Below are 16,198 nucleotides of genomic sequence, written 5' to 3' on the forward strand. Positions count from 1 at the left end.
CTCTTAACCTCTGAGCCATCTCTCCAGCCCCTCCTTCCACTTTTTAACTGGACTTAAGATCCACTCCAAGAGTTGTAACCCATAACTGTAATTTTTAATGAGGCCAAGAACCTAAGCATACATAGGTCAGGGGCCCAGGGAAAAACCTACTACTCTTAGTCTCCTAAATAAATATAACAATAACATGATGTCTTATGACACATTGCTAAATCTAAAGATCAGTGAGCACTCAGCTCATACCAGAGAAGCTGCTTCTTGCTGTAGACGGTAATTAACACAGAGACTCATAACTGCACAAAGTATATAAAGGGAGAGATTTTGGAGTATTTGGCCCCAAATCGGATGTTTTTATCAAATCCCCCATTCCAAGCTCAGGAGTCTATGCAGAAGAGGATGTGGAATGTCTATAAGGAGCAGTGTTGGTGAATGACTTCCGTGAAACAGCAAGTTCCAGATACATATGAACTCCAAGAGACTGGGACGCCATGGACAACTGCACAACTTCAAGTCAGACAAAAGCCCAGAAAGAAGTGCACACAAATTGCCACCCCTCACCAAGAAGGTATTTTAAAATGATAGCTGTTGGGAAAGGGAAACATCAGTTTTCATCAATGGACTGTGACCCAGGGTCCCATGTTTTTAGTATCCATTTTTTTTTCCTCTCTCCCTCCCCCCATCCTTCCCTCCTTCATTTTGAAGAGAGAAAGACTATCAAGTGAGATGGGTAAGGGAGGGTGTAAGAACTGGAAGAATCTGGAGGACTGGAAAGAATAGTATCAAAATATGTTACCTGAAATTCTCAAAGAATAAATTTTAAATTTCCTTTTACATTACTTTCGCTGCAGCCCCACAGGGGAAACTTGTATACCTTAAAATCACCCCTACTCCTCAGGGAAGCACCAGTCTTTCATATTCTTCCTAGAGTCACTTTGTAAAGCCTTCACAAAAACCATTAGTGTTTTGCTTACCTGTTTTTCTCGAGCTGATTCACAGTTAAATAAGAAAGTACCAAATCGACAGCTATACAGATGATCCAAGATTGTAATCAAAAAGCGTTCATTGAACTCAAAAGCTGTGGGGAACTAGATAAGAACAAACAAACAAGCAGAACGTGAAAAATAGTCTGTTCTTTCAAGGAAGAAAAAATGCATTGTTTCTACCAAACCAGAGTATCAAAGTAAGAATTTATGGTGTAATATTGTTCACTTTGAATTAAAAGAAACACACAAATACATATATACATTATGGGAAGAGAAGAAGCACAGATGGGTAGGAAGAGTGACTAAATGCTGCCACACTGCAGAACTCTGGGAAGGCCAGCAGAGACTGCCATTTGCACACATAGCAGAGGATTTTTCTTTTTTTTTCTCTTGCACTTCATATAAGAGTAACACACTTTAATATGTATCAATTCAAGGAAGAAAAAGGAAAAAATGGCCAAAAGTACAGTGTATAAAGTATTACAGGTTAGCAGGCACAGAAATGCCAGGGCACTGTCAGTCCTGCTGACCTTCCATTAGAATAGGTAATCCAGTGAAAATTTACTTTTATAAATTTTATGTGGAGTATTACAAACATACATAGTGGTAGTAATTAAAAAAATGTATTCCTATGTCTCCATTGCTGGGATTCAATCACGATTCGTTCATAGCCAGGCCTGTTTCATTTTTATTTCTGCCCTGCATTATTTTGTAGGCAAACTTCAGATGTTATAATACAATATTTAAACATTAAGAGTATATTCATTCCACATATTCTTACCTGTTTTGACATCTGCCACACACAGTCAATAAACTGGAGGAAAATAGGAGATCGGTCAGCATCAGCATGATTTTTATCACCATGACCTATTCTCTGGAATGAATTGATGAAGATGATTTAATTCACAGGTACAAAACAGAGAAAGTATATAACTTACAAAATGCCACAATGCAACTCAGCAACCTGACTTCTAAATGCCAAGCTCGTCAGACAGTAAACTTTGTGTGTTGCCATGGAAATACAGAGAAACAACAGATGATTTCATAATAATGGCAATTTTAAAGATTACATTTACTTGTGTGTTTGGTGTATGTATGTGCACAACTTCTACACGTGCATGGAAGTCAGAGATCAACTTTCAAGGGTTCACTCTGTCCTTCTAGAAAGTGAGTCCCTAGGACTGAACTCATGTCATTAGGCCTGATGGGAAGCACCTGAGCCATTTCACCATCTGAATAATGACAATTCAGTGAGGGGCTGGAGGAGGAATTTAGTCAATTAAGTGCTAGTTGTGCAAGCACAAGGACCTGAGTTTAATCTCTATTATTCATGGCAAAATCAACCAATCGACTGACCAACCAACCAACCAACCAAAGCAACTGGTATGGCAACACAGGAGCTGGACAGTAGAGACAGGAGGATCCTTGGGGCTCACTGGTCAGTCAACCTAGCTCAATCAAAAAGTTCTATGTCCCTGAGATAGACCCTACTTAATAAAAAAGAAGGCTAACTCCTGAGGAGTGACACCTGAGGCTGACCTCTGGCTTCCATAAGTGTGTGTACACGCATGTATATACACCCACACAGTCATGTGCATTTACACATACTGGCACACTGCAAATACACAGAAAACAATGAACACTAGCACAGCACAATCAACCTATAGAACTGTTACAATTATTTCATATGATTGGAATGTTGTACAGGTCCCAGACAGCTGCAGGTGTAGGTGACTGGATGTTCTAGAAGCCTGGACAATCCAAGGTTGGAAATCATGCCTCAAATTCAGTTATTATAATTAAAATGCCTTCCTCTGCTACAACCAAAACAAACCCATCACAACATCTTTATTAAACAGTAACCACTTCCACTTGAAAATGTTACTCAACCCATTTGTGAGTTTTGAATGAAGGACAGAACAGATAAAATAGCATTTCTATTAGTATTACATATGTACCCTCTCAGAAGCAGCATGGAGCTGGGTCAAGGCGAGATGGTTCAGCAGTTAGGAGCACTGGTTGCTCTTGCAGACCACTCAGGCTCACTTCCTAGCACTCAGCGGGGCTAACAACCAGTTTAACCCCAGTACTCCGGAATCTGCTGCCCTCTTCTGGCTTTCAAGAACACTGCATCTATGTGGTGCACAAACAATCATGCAGACCAAACACCTCCCCTGACGAAAACAAATAAATCTTCTAAAAAGATGCTCATTCAAAGGGTACCTGGAAATGAGACCTAAGAATATGAATTGCAATGGGTTTCCTTGATTAAAAATGTGCATCAGAGAATAACAAAAAGCCTCAAGTAAAAAGCTGCCATTAGTCCAGAGACAATTGTCATCCTAGCTTCCTTCTTTTATGAAATTTTAATTTAAACATTTCTTTAGTTTTTCTTTTCTGAGACAATTCTTGCTTTATAGCCTACACCTGCCTGGAACACACTGGGTAACCTAGGCTTGAAACTCACAGGGTAAACTTGGCTGAAACATATTGGGTAACACAGGCTTGGAACTCACTGTGTAACTTTGCCTGGAATTCATTGGGTAACTTAGCCTAGGCTGAGACTCACTGGGTGGTCTAGGCCTAGAAATCACCGGGTAGTATTGGCTGAAACTCACTGGGCAGCCTTGGCCTGGAACACACTGTGTAGCCCTGGCTAGAACTCACTGGGTAGCCTTGGCTGGAACTCACTATGTAGCCTAGGTTTAGAACTCAGTGGGGAGCATTGGCTGTAGCTCACTGGGTAGCACTGAATGGAACTCACTGGGGAAACCTGGAGAGATCTCACTGGGCAGCCAAGGCATGGAACACACTGGATAGCCTTGGCGGGAAATCACTGGGTACCCTCCGCTGGAACACACTGGGTAGTCTGGACAAGGATTTTCACTGAGAAGCCTCAATTGGAACTCACTTGATAACATAGGCCTGGAACTCACTGGATAGCCATGGCTAGAACTCATTGGGTAGCCCAGACCTGCAACTCACTTAGTAGCCTAGGCCTGGAATTCATTGGGTAACCTTGGCTAGAAATAACTGAGCAGCCTAGACCTGGAACTCGATGAATAGCCATGGCTGAAATTCGTTGGGTAGCTGAGGCCTAGAAATCACTTAGTAGCTTATTCCTAGTACTTACTAAGTAGCCTAGGCAGGAACTCACGGGGAAGCCTAGGCATGGAAATAAATGGGTATTCTCGCCTGGCACTCACTGGGTAGCCTTGGCAGGCACTTACAACAACCTTCCTATCCGTTTAAGCTTCCCAAGTTTCAGTTTATACATTTCTTTGTAGACTTCATTACATTACTTTTGTTCTAACTAGAAATAGCAATGATGGATCAACCCTAAAACGTCTTCCATTAGCCCAAGGTGTCATAGCTTTCAAACTGTCAAGTAGTTTTCAATTTTATTCCTCAGATTTTTTTCGAGAGAAGGCAAATGTAACCCTGGCTCTCTTGGAACTTGCTATATAGACCTGGATGGCCTTGAACTCACTGAGATCTTCTAACCTCCTCAATGCTGCGATTAAAGATAAATGCCACCTTGCTAGGCCACTCCTCAGACTTTCATGTCAGACCTTAAGAAACAGTACAAAAACAGTTCTTAAAATCCCAGCTGATTTAAAAGGACAGCTTTAGTGTTTACTTACAGATGCAAATTTATGTCCAAAACTTATCCACTCTTTCTGTACCAATATTTCAAAGCCTTCAATAGTCCTGTAGAAACTGTCCAGCATCAGCATGGCCAGGGATGTCAACTGAGCAGTCCTGTCCCATCCGTCACTGCAGTGCACAAGCACTGAGCTCTTCCCTGAAGAAACTTTGTCTGCAACTTGAATGGCTCCTGTTAGAACAAGCTGCAGAGAAAACTATGCAAGTCAGTAGCAGAGGGCAGCAGGGAGCACTGGTACTGGTCCAATGTCAAAGCACTACCCATCTTCACTCTAGCCCAAGTCCTGATTTCAAAGGTTAATAAGCATCACAAACCAGAACATCAGGAACTACAGGATCCTGGGGAGCTCTCTGCACTGTGTGTAGAGATCACATTCGGATGCTCTGAGATTCTTTTCAGTGCTCCAGTCCTTTGCATGAACAAGTGATATTCTATAGTATGAATAGCTAATTGTCCATTCTTCAGCTGAAAGAAATCTGGTAGTTTCTAGAATCTGTATACTACAAACCATGCTATTGTGGACTTTTGCATTCTCAGTTTTTGATTGGACATGGACATACCATTTTCTTTCTTCTTACATAAACATCTATAAGTGAAATCACAGGGCCATATGGCACATGTATGCTCAAGGTAAAAAAATATGCCTATTTAAAGAAACAAATTTTAAGGAAAATAGCTATACAACCCCACATTCCTTCCAGTATTGTTTGAGGCTTGTATCTTCCCAAGTGCTTAACTCTGAGCTGATTTTAAAAACATACTATCCTGTGCATATTTCTATATGACTTCATTCATGCAGGACAACTATGTAGAGTCTGTTATCTCCTTCCACCTGTATATGTATTTTGGGGACTGACTCTGGTCGCCAGGCTTGAATGGCATGCATTTTAGCTGCTGAGCCATCTTGTTGACCCTTGAGCTGATTTTCTAAGGTTTATACCATGGAGCACCTCAAATTCTAACACCATGCTTAGAATGTACTATGGTCACTTTAACTAATTCAAAGACTGTGAAAAAATTCACTGAAATGTATTTAAGGACAAGCTCGCTCATGTGAACCATCTGACAAACAGAAAAGATAAAAGCTTAGTATTTTTATATGAACTCATGAGAGAAAAGCGAACAAGAAAAAAGTTAGGGGACCAAAGGATGGCAGATTCTCAAAAGCACCAGTGCAGAAGTGAGTGTCCCTGAAATGACTCCCTGCAATCCTGTTTGCAGTTTTAACTTGAGGTACTTCTGCAGAAAGTACTGCTGAGAAGCAGGGCTAACATTTTAGATTACTGGAGCGCAACTTAATGAAGTTGGGGTTCCAGCACACTGTAGAGGGCAGCTCTCCCCCAAGATGTGCTTCTCACTTACAATAAAAAGAAAATTATTTTAGAAAATTCTAGATGTTTTCTAATTATGAAATCCCAAAATCACTCTGACTTGGAGTAACTGCAATTATCTAATAAAACAAAATCTGGTTTTCAAAACGAAACCACCGAGAACAAATAATTGGGCACTCTTGTGTGAGAGTGAAAGCTGCAGGGTCTGGCCAGTAGTTCTGGCTGGTACCAAGGAATTTATTAAGTGGTCATGAGAAGCTGAGAAGATACAAGAATAGATTTTCCTCAGCCCTCAGAGAGAAAATACAGCCCAAGTGTCACACCTAATCTGCAAGACTAAGTTCAGTAGCACCTGCTCTACTGCCCTAACCTGCTAGGTTGTATCTGCTGTGTGAGAAACTCTGGGGTGGATGCTCTTACACGTGCCTACATGGGCTCCTCAGGCTTCTCACTGCTACACTGCTCATGTGAGGAACAGAGATAATTTCTGTCACTAGTTTTGAATCCCTCTCATTAGGAACAAAATGATAGTCTGATAGTGATCTTCCGTATTTTCTACATTCCATATCGTCCTAACTTCTATACATCATCTTTCCCATACAGCCTTGCTTCATGACTTCCCCAGACACCCAAGACAATGAACCATTTGGACTTTCAACCAGCCTTTCTTTTTTCTTTCTGCTGTAGGATAGGAGCTTTTCTGATGTGGGAATGTCATATATCAATCTGTTGATTTCATTGGTTAAGCAATAAAGAAACTGCTAGGCCCATTTGATAGGCCCACCCTTAGGTGGGTGGAGTAAACAGAACAGAAGGCTGGGAGAAAGAAGCTGAGTCAGAGAGTCGCCATGATTCTCCCACTCCAGGCAGACACAGGTTAAGATCATTCCTGGTAAGCCAGCTCGTGGGCTACAGCAGATTATTAGAAATGGGCTAGTCCAGGTGCGAGAGCTAGCCTAGAAGAGGCTAGATTGAAATGGGCCAAGCGGTGTTTAAAAGAATACAGTCTCCGTGTAATTATTTTGGGTAAAGCTAGCCCTGGGGGCGGCCGGGTGCCGGGGACGCAGCCCTGCCGCTCCTATTACAACACTTTTCCCCACCTTCTTAAGGTCTCTAATACATGTCTGCATGCATCCATTCATTTTCTCTCCCTCTTGCCCTTCCTCCCTCTTTCTCCTCCCTCCTGCCTTCCCCTATTTCTCTAAAAAAATTTTTAATTAAGAAAATATTTTTAGAGAAATGGTTTTTATACACACACCTACACACAGTCATGTGCCTCACAGTGAGGAAGTGTGTGCCTTAGATAGGTACATCCTTAAATTCCAGCAGCACTTTAATTTAACTGCTACTCTGCATTAAGGTTGTTATATTTTTGTTTTTAATTATTTTGATTATTAATAAAAAGAGAAAGAAAAGAGAAAAAAATATTTTTACTTTGCTGAAAGAATGAAGAAAGCAAAAGTTGGGAGACATCCTTCTATATTCTGCTGAATTTTTTAATTGGGCTTTGGAGCATTTCCTAATGCTATTAGCAACCACCATACATGCTTTACTTCATGACTGTACAACATTTCATTATATAGATATAACTCTTCTTCTACAGGCAGATTATTTTCAATGGCTTTTCACTAATATAAAAATTACAATATACTAAACTTTCAGAATTGTGGGTTTTTTTCTTAATAAAACACCCAAGTGTTCTGAAAGCAGGCTGAAGCATCCTATGACTTGAAAGCCTTTCTTATAATCACACAACTCTCCACTCCTTTCTCTTTTATCTAGCTTTTTTTTTTGGCTGACATGCATCTGTGTGTGCCTCGTGTGTGTGTGTGTGTGTGTGTGTGTGTGTGTTCAGGTGTTTGTGTAGGTCAAAAGGTTGACATTGGGCCTCCCCCAATTATTCTTTTTTTATTCACTGAGGCAGGGGCTTTCAATCTATCCCAGAGCTCATCAATATGGCTAGTCTGGCTAGCCAGCCTGTTTTGAAGAGTTCCTTTTTCACCTTTCAGAGAACTAGAGTTACAGGCAGGTAGGTTGCCACACCCACTTTGGCATTTATATGGGTTCTGAGGATCAAAATTCCAGTCCTCACACTTGTGTGTCAAGTACTCTAGTCACTGATATGTCTTTCCTTTCCAGTCCTTATCTAGAGCTGCAAAAATAATTTATATCATCACTGTAATTTCCAACTCTCACCCCCATGACATTGCCAGCCACCCATAGATGTATACCCTCTTGTGCTTTTTTCTAGACATTCTAACATCTTTGGAGCTCTTGATATCTCTCTTTGGAAATGACTTCACTGAATCTTACTTTTCTTCTCTGCCGATTCCAAACCTGACTGGGGCTCCATTCCAAGTCTGATCTTCCCCTGATATGAAGCACCTCTCAGCATACTTGATAAGGGGCTCAGCCTAACCACTGTCTCCCAAACTCACATGTCAGTTCCAAGTCTCTATCTTGAGTTCCACTTTACAAGAGAACCTGCTTGACACACTGCACCAGAGGATGGCATGCCACTACCTCCAAAGCATGGCGTTTCTCTTAAGCCTTGTCAGGACTGCCCTTCAACTGAAAATGGAAGCATGATTTTTCTCAGGCAGGTAGGTGTACCGTCCTTGTGGCTGTCTTCAATTCTGAAGCTCTTACATCTACTTAACCACAACATACCACAGGCTCTGCATAAGAAGCAACTTGTATCTTGTCTTTTAGTAGCCTTTGCATCCCTGCATTGACACTACTATTTTGAATCTTCTTTTTCTAACTTCACATTCTTTTATCTTGTATCAATTACATAATCAACCCCTAGAACAGTTCGCTGCATTGCCAAACTGTTACCCAAACCCTGAGAATTCTTCCCAGTATTTGATAGTCAAGGCCCTGCCTGCCTGGCTTCTCCCAGATCCTTTGCTAGACCATTCTCACTTAAAACTATTTCTTAGTTTTAGAAACTTTTTAAAAAAAATCCCTTGCAAATAAATTAAAACATTAAGCCATTCTTGTCAACTTGGACTCACCTACAGCAGTTTCTGAGTGCTCACCTCAGCTGTATTCTTTAAAATAGATTCCCCCATCACTCTGCTTTCTGGAAGGACTAGGGCAAGCCTGCTTTTTCAGCTGGCTTTGCTATAAAGGCCTACTCTGAACTGAAAACACAGTATCTTAGAATACGATGTTTCCTTTTATACTTAACTTCTTTGACCATCTAGCCATCTTCTTAAGGGCTCTTTTTTCTTTCACAGCTTCTACCATAATGATCTGCATTAAAACTGTGCTATTTAAAAATATATTTTAAATTTCAGCAACAAAGTAAAGCTGTGAAGGTACTGCAGAAGGTTCCAAGATACCTAACCCACTTTCCCTTCTTAGCATCATTTCAAGGGATATTTTCCACAAATAAGAAACCTATATTGATACAATATTACTTACTAAGAAATTTAAGTTTACTGCTTTAAAAGTCCATTCTTTATTCACATTTCCTTAGGATTTTTTTAAAAAAATATTTATTTACTTTATATGTATGGGTATTTTGCTTGCCTGTATATCTTTGTATAATGTGTTTACCTGCACATGCAGAGGTCAGAAGAGGACATCAGATTCCCCTGCAACTGGATTTATAAAGAATTGTGAGCCATCATAGGTGATGGGAATCAAACTCAGGTCCTCTGGAAGGGTAGTCTATGCTCTTATTCACTTAACCATCTCTCCTGCCCTACATTTCCTTAGTTTTTAACCTAATGGCCCTATTGTTTCTAGAGTCCCATTTAGGATACTACAATATAGTTAGAGACCACAATTAATTGTTTTATAATTCATTTTATGGCAATGATATATTGAGAAAAATGAAAATTAGACAGGAAAAATAAAAAATACAATTTTTGTCAAGTTGGAAAGCATAATTTCACTAGAGAACAATATATCTTAATAATTCACCTGATTAAAATATGCTTTTGGTTGGCATGTTTATAAAACTACATGGTTTCCAAAAGTAATAGTCCACTAACATAGTTCCTAATACTTGTGATGCTATAAATATGCTTTATTACCATTGGTTAATTTAAAACTCATTTAAAAATGTAATGTATAATTAAAAATTGCAGATTAATAGGTAGTCATTTATAACAGCCAAACTTATAATCATGATAGGTTTTCTAGATGTACAGAGATATATTTCAGATGGATAGACATTCTTCTAATATTTCAAAGACGTACAGAATATGGCATTTAAAATGTTTTGAGAACTTAGGCTTTTCTTGACAATGAGACATGTCTACTTCTGGCAGCACCAATTACTTAAGAGGATGATGGACACTAAAGAAACTCCTTATGGAGTTTGCTGTCATTGTGGTAAGACTAGCCATTTGGGTAAGGAACTGCTCTTTCCTGGACTATTTGATGGTAATGCTGTATGAACTGGATATGAAGGACACACAGAAAAGTGACTGCTAAACTTTCCAAAAGATGGGATGGTCCTTCCTGCTTCATGAAAGAGTCTGCCAGACATTCTGCAGGACATAAAAAAAAAAACCGTGACTGAAAAACTACCAGCATAAGCAGAACAGATCTTCAAATTTCCTGCTTCACTGAAAAGTCTGCTGGATACTTATGGGCCTGTAGGCTAAAGATGGGTGCCCCAATGTTACAGAACTTTGAGTGATTGTCTGATGTAGGAGGGTCTTCTATCTATCTGTTGCTTTCATTGGTTAATTAATAAAGAAAACTGCTTGGCCCGATAGGTCAGAACATAGGTAGGCAGGGAAGACAGAACAGAATGCTGGGAGAAAGAAGCAGAGTCAGGCAAACGCCATGATTCTCCAGCCCAAGACGGACGTAGGTTAGAATCTTGCTGGTAAGCCACAGTCTTGTGGTGCAACACAGATTATTAAAAATGGGTTAATCAAGATGTGAGAGTTAGCCAGTAAGAGGCTAGAAATAATGGGCCACGCAGTGTTTAAATGAATACAATTTGTGTGTTGTTATTTCAGGGTATAAGCTAGCCAAGTGGCTGGGAGCTGGGCTGCGGGATGCAGCCCGCAGCTCCTCACTACAACTGTCCAGGCAGCAAGATGTCTCTGTCCTTTCTGGAGTTTTGGAAGTTACTTACAATGAACTTCCTGTTAACTTAGGTAATAGTATATCCTTCTGTGGTCTTTGACAGAGTTAATTGCTACATATAGTTAAAGTTTTCCTTAGTTATGATAGAAGGTAATTAGATATAAAACTTTAAACTCACAAAACAAAATGATAGAGTATTTTCCTTAATTTGCCAAATGCAAATGGACTAAATATTATTACTGTAATTTTTTCTTGGTAACTGTTTTGCCATATGTAATTTTACTATGTTAAAGTTAAAACCTTCCTTTTTAACTAGATAGAAAAGGGGAGATGATGTGGGATTCTCCTTAGTATGCTGTCAATATGTTTTATCACCACTGCTTAATGAATAGAGCTGTTTGGGCCAATGGCTTAGTGGAACAAAGCCAGGTGAGAGAGAGAGAGAGAGAGAGAGAGAGAGAGAAGAGTCAAGGAGAAGCCATGTAGCTGATGAAAAAGAAGGGCACGCCAGAATCTTACTAGAAGGCTACAGCCTAGTGGTGATACATAGATTGATAAAAAATGGGTTAATTTAAGATGTAAGAGCTAGGTAGGAATACGTGAGAGTCATTGGCCAAACAGTGTTGTAACTAATATAGTTTCTGTGTGATTATTTGGGCCTGAGTGGCCAGGAAATGATGTCTACATACTTGTGCTTTGAAAAGAGAGTTTTTATGCTTCTATCAGGACAAACAATTTAATGTAATCAAAATGCAAAACCTATTCTTTAAAATTAATCATTAGCTGGGCGCACTTCAGCACTCAGGAGGCAGATGCAGGTGGATCTCTGTGATTTTGAGGCCAGCAAAAAAACTCTGGTCTACAGAGTGAGTTCAGGATAGCCAAAGCTACACAGAGAAACTTTGTCTTGAAAACCACCCCCCCCAAAACAATAAGTTATTAATAAATTGTTAAAATGAAAACAACAACAACAAAAGGCACCTCTGTCTTGGTAGATGAGTGTAGAGGGAGCTGGGAAAGTGAGGTAAGACGCCTCAGACAGACGCCATAGCTCTGCTCTTTGAGGCAGACGTGATGAAGCTCCGACCCAGGATGGACGTAGGCTAGAATCTTCCCGGTAAGCACACCTTGGGGCGCTACACACATTAATAGAAATGGGCCAAGCAGTGTTTATATGAATACAGTTTGTGTGTTGTTATTTTGGGGCATAAGCTAGCCAGGCGGCCGGGAGCTGGGTAGCAGGAATGCAGCCCACAGCTCCCTCTACAGAATGGTGCCCAACGTGGTTAAATCAGTCCACAAAAAGCCTGAGAAAGCTTGGGAAAGAATAGAGTAAAGCATGTTTTCTTGGTAGCAACAATTTCTCGGGTGGGCTCTGCTTGCTAGAGGCAAGCAAGCACTCTCATCTAAGAGAGGCTTCCTGACACAGCTTTAGCTGCAAAACCCTGCAGCTCTTAAGAGGTTCTGCCACGAAATACTTAAACGGTGTTGATGAAAAGCTGAATGCATGCTTTTTGGTTTTCAGCTGTAGCAGGAAAAAAGCTGCGCCATTTAAAAATGCCGGCTTTCTGGGCCGTCCTGCCAGGGCAAACTCTAACTGTTTGCGGCAGGAGGGCCCAATACAGAGAGAGGACTTGAGTGTTGTCTGTGGACACACTGTTGCAGCTTGCTTGCTGGCAGGGACCTTGAAACTCTGTAGAGTTGTGGCAATGAACACGGCTCTGACCCGTACCTCAGCCACAAGGCTGGAAAGCTAAGGAATGAGCTGGATCTAGCCGGCAAAGCCACGGCTTTAATCCTACCTATATTGTTCAGTAATTTAAAGGCTCGTGTGGTCAGAAAAAAGAGAAAGATACAGTAAAGGGAGATTCAAAAGCAAAGAAAATCTCTAAATGGTTTACAGTGTGCTAAAAATATATGCAGGCTAAAAGTTAAAGTTCTTAAAGTAAAAAACAAAAAGAAAAGGAAGAAAGAGAGTAGTTGGGTGTGGTAGTATAAACCTTTAATCCCAACACTTGGGAGGCAGAGGGAGATTGACCTCTGTGACTTCAAGGTGTGGTAGCACACACCTTTAATCCTAATGCCTGGGAGGCAGAGACATATGGATCTCTGAGAGTTCAAGGACAGCCTGGTCTACAGAGTTATTCCAGGACAAAGGTATACAGAGAACCTGTCTCAAAAAGCAAAAAGTTAAAAGTAAAAATAAATGAAATAGAGGTTAAAATAAAGCTGTACAAAGATGGAAAATACACAGAGAATATTGATACTGTATGCTATTATGCTCTCTTTGAATTGTTTGAATGCTGAGGAAAGAGCAACAGCTGCTAAAAGATACTTGTTTATAAATGCTGCTGAACTAATCCAAGATAGATATTTTGAAAATACCTTGACTTCAGAATTTGGATCTAAGGATATGATACTTTGGAAAAGAGTTTCTTCTTTTGTTTTCACAGAGGATGAGACCCTGTGGATTGCTTCTATCCCAATATGGTATGATGGACCATGCCCTCCTGAAGGGTTGCTGTGAACACCCTCAAAAAATCACTTCACTCAACTGCTGACTGAAATGAATCTAGCACACAGGTTATACCATGAAAGACCTAATTAACAGGGCCCCCATTCAGCAGGAAGCAGTTTGGAGAGAAATAACTGAGTCCATATTCCCAAATATTGTTTATAAATGTTTTTACATTTAAAGGGGTATGATAGAGATATGAATAATTTGCATTGGTATGGATTTGGCTTTAGTGATATAAATTTAAGGTCAATCTTGCTATATGTATATATATTTCTGATATTGATTAAGGTATTGTGATGGTGTAGCTCATGTAAAAATGTAATGCATATAGGTTGTTAGTGGATAATCATTAATAATAGTCAAGCTTGTAGTTATGTTAGTTAGATTTTCTAGATGTACATAGATATATTTTAGATAGACATTCTTCATATCTTTCAAAGACTACAGAATAGGACATTTAATGTTTTAATAACTTAGGGTTTTTAATTACAATGAGACACGTCTGCTCCTGGCAGCACCAATCTACTTCAAGAAGAAGATGGGCATCGAAGAGGCACCTTATGGAGTTTGATAGCCATTTGGGCAAGAAACTGCTCTTGCCTAGACTGTTGCATAAACTGGACACAGAGAGTCCGCAGAGAGAAGACTACTGAACTTACCTAAAGGTGAGATGATCTTTCGAGGTTCCTGATTCATGAAAGAGTCTGCGAGACATTCTGCAGGACACAGCAGATAGTGACTGAACTGCCTTTGAAATTTCCTGCTTCATTGAAATGTCTGCTGTAAACTATGGGCCTGTAGGCCGAAGATGGATGCCCCAACGGTACAGAGGAACTTTGGGCGGCTGTCCAGGCAGTGAGATGTCTCTGTGATTTCTAGAGTTTTGTAAATTGCTTACTTCTCATTTACTTAGGTAATATTATATCCTTCTGGAGTCTTTGATGGAGTTGAAGAATAGATAGTTATAGTTGTTTTCCTTTGTTATGATAAAAGATAAAATAGATGTAAATATTGTAACTGTAATTCTTGCTTGATAACTGTTTTGTTACATGTAATTTTGTTATGTCAAAGTGAAAGCCTTTCCTTTTTGTTTAAACAGAAAAAGGGGAAATGATGTGGGAAGGTCATTGGTTAGTTAATAAAGAAACTGCTTGGCCTCATAGGTTAGAACATAGGTGGGTGAAGTAAACAGAACAGAATGCTGGGAGGAAGAGGATGTGAGGTAATACGCCTCAGACAGATGCCATAGCTCTGCTCTCTGAGGCAGACGTGATAAAGTTCCGACCCAGGATGAAAATAGGCTATAATCTTCCCCATAATTGCACCTTGGGGTGCCACACACATTAATAGAAATGGGCCAAGCAGTGTTTATATGAATACAGTTTGTGTGTTGTTATTTTGGGGCATAAGCTAGCCAGGCGGCTGGGAGCTGGGTGGCAGGAATGCAGCCCGCAGCTCCCTCTACAGATGAATGATATACCTAATAAAAGTAGGATAGTAAATGGGCTATTTGTAAATAAACCTAAATGAGACTATTTACTACTGACAAGATTAGAAGAGAAAGCTCTATAGACTCTAAACATAAGAGAGAACAATGTGAAATCTTCAATTCAGGCAAGCAAATTACAAAAAAAAAATCAAGAATCTTCTACTGCAGTTTCTTTTTCCACATATAATTTTTGAGTATTTGAGGAAAAAATTCATTTTTTTCAAAATAAGTACTCTTTTATAGCTGCAAATATTTTTTAAAGTATACTTGCCATGATATGTTCTAACCAATGAGTAGACTCCAAACTGGACAACCAATGAGATTCTTCAATGTTGGGATAAACAATGTCTTTCACTTTTTTTAAAGATTCACGCATAACGTGAATATTATGAATGTCTAAGAAAGAAAGTTCGGCGTTTTGATATGCATCATCACTTTCATATCCTCCTCCTGTTGCCTAAGAAACAATAAGTTTATAATCAGTTAGGCTTTCTATTTTATTAGTACCTTAGCCAAAATGTCTCATAAATTATTTACTTTCAAAATTTTAATTCAAACCCCTCTAATTTAAATAGTTAATGTGATTTTTGACTTCTTCTGCAGTACAAAGTCTCAATAACCTGTGTCATACTTTAAGTTAGAGAAAAATATGGAATGCTGGCAATTTCTTAAGGGGGGGGGAACTGAATTCATCAAACAGTATTCCCTTTAAAATATTCTGTAACCATTGGTTCTTCTAGATCTGGAAAAGCAAGAACAGGTTGTGAAAAGTCTTCCTCCATCAATTTTGTTGATATCATTGTATTGTTTGGGGGAAGGAGTAGCCAGCCATACTAATGCAGTAGCAGGCACTCCAACATTGTAAGCATTCTCATAGGCTAAAATGTATTAGGGGAAATCAACTTTTGTAGAAGTCATCTTTTGATGAGGCTCTATGTTGCTGTGTTTTGTAATTTTACCTCTTATAGGAATGCTACAAGATAGATGTTAGTATGCACAATTTGCACTCCGGAAAGTAGAAACTAAGAGGTTTACTTATTCCAAAGACATGCAAGTAATAAACAGAATTTAAGACTGCTTTCATTTCAACATAGAAACCATTTTCATTGTATCCCAAATATATTTCCACTATACAAACATCAAGCTACACATAGTGGG

General features: G+C 39.6%; 1 protein-coding gene across 1 annotated transcript in view; it reads right to left on the bottom strand.

The window, feature by feature from the left end:
- LOC121440431 (myotubularin-like) overlaps positions 1 to 16,198 on the bottom strand; it is a 119,429-nt gene that overhangs the window by 20,236 nt on the left and 82,995 nt on the right. The window contains exons 8-11 of the mRNA XM_041641188.1: positions 15,312 to 15,497; positions 4,625 to 4,831; positions 1,762 to 1,854; positions 969 to 1,082 (exon numbers count right to left, since the gene is read on the bottom strand). Of these exons, the coding sequence (XP_041497122.1) occupies positions 969 to 1,082; positions 1,762 to 1,854; positions 4,625 to 4,831; positions 15,312 to 15,497 (600 nt within the window). The remainder of the gene's footprint in view (positions 1 to 968; positions 1,083 to 1,761; positions 1,855 to 4,624; positions 4,832 to 15,311; positions 15,498 to 16,198) is intronic.

This window comes from Microtus oregoni, unplaced genomic scaffold, assembly GCF_018167655.1.
Source record: "Microtus oregoni isolate MIOR12 unplaced genomic scaffold, Mior012 000067F_ref0000223, whole genome shotgun sequence".
NCBI classification, from domain to species: domain Eukaryota; kingdom Metazoa; phylum Chordata; class Mammalia; order Rodentia; family Cricetidae; genus Microtus; species Microtus oregoni.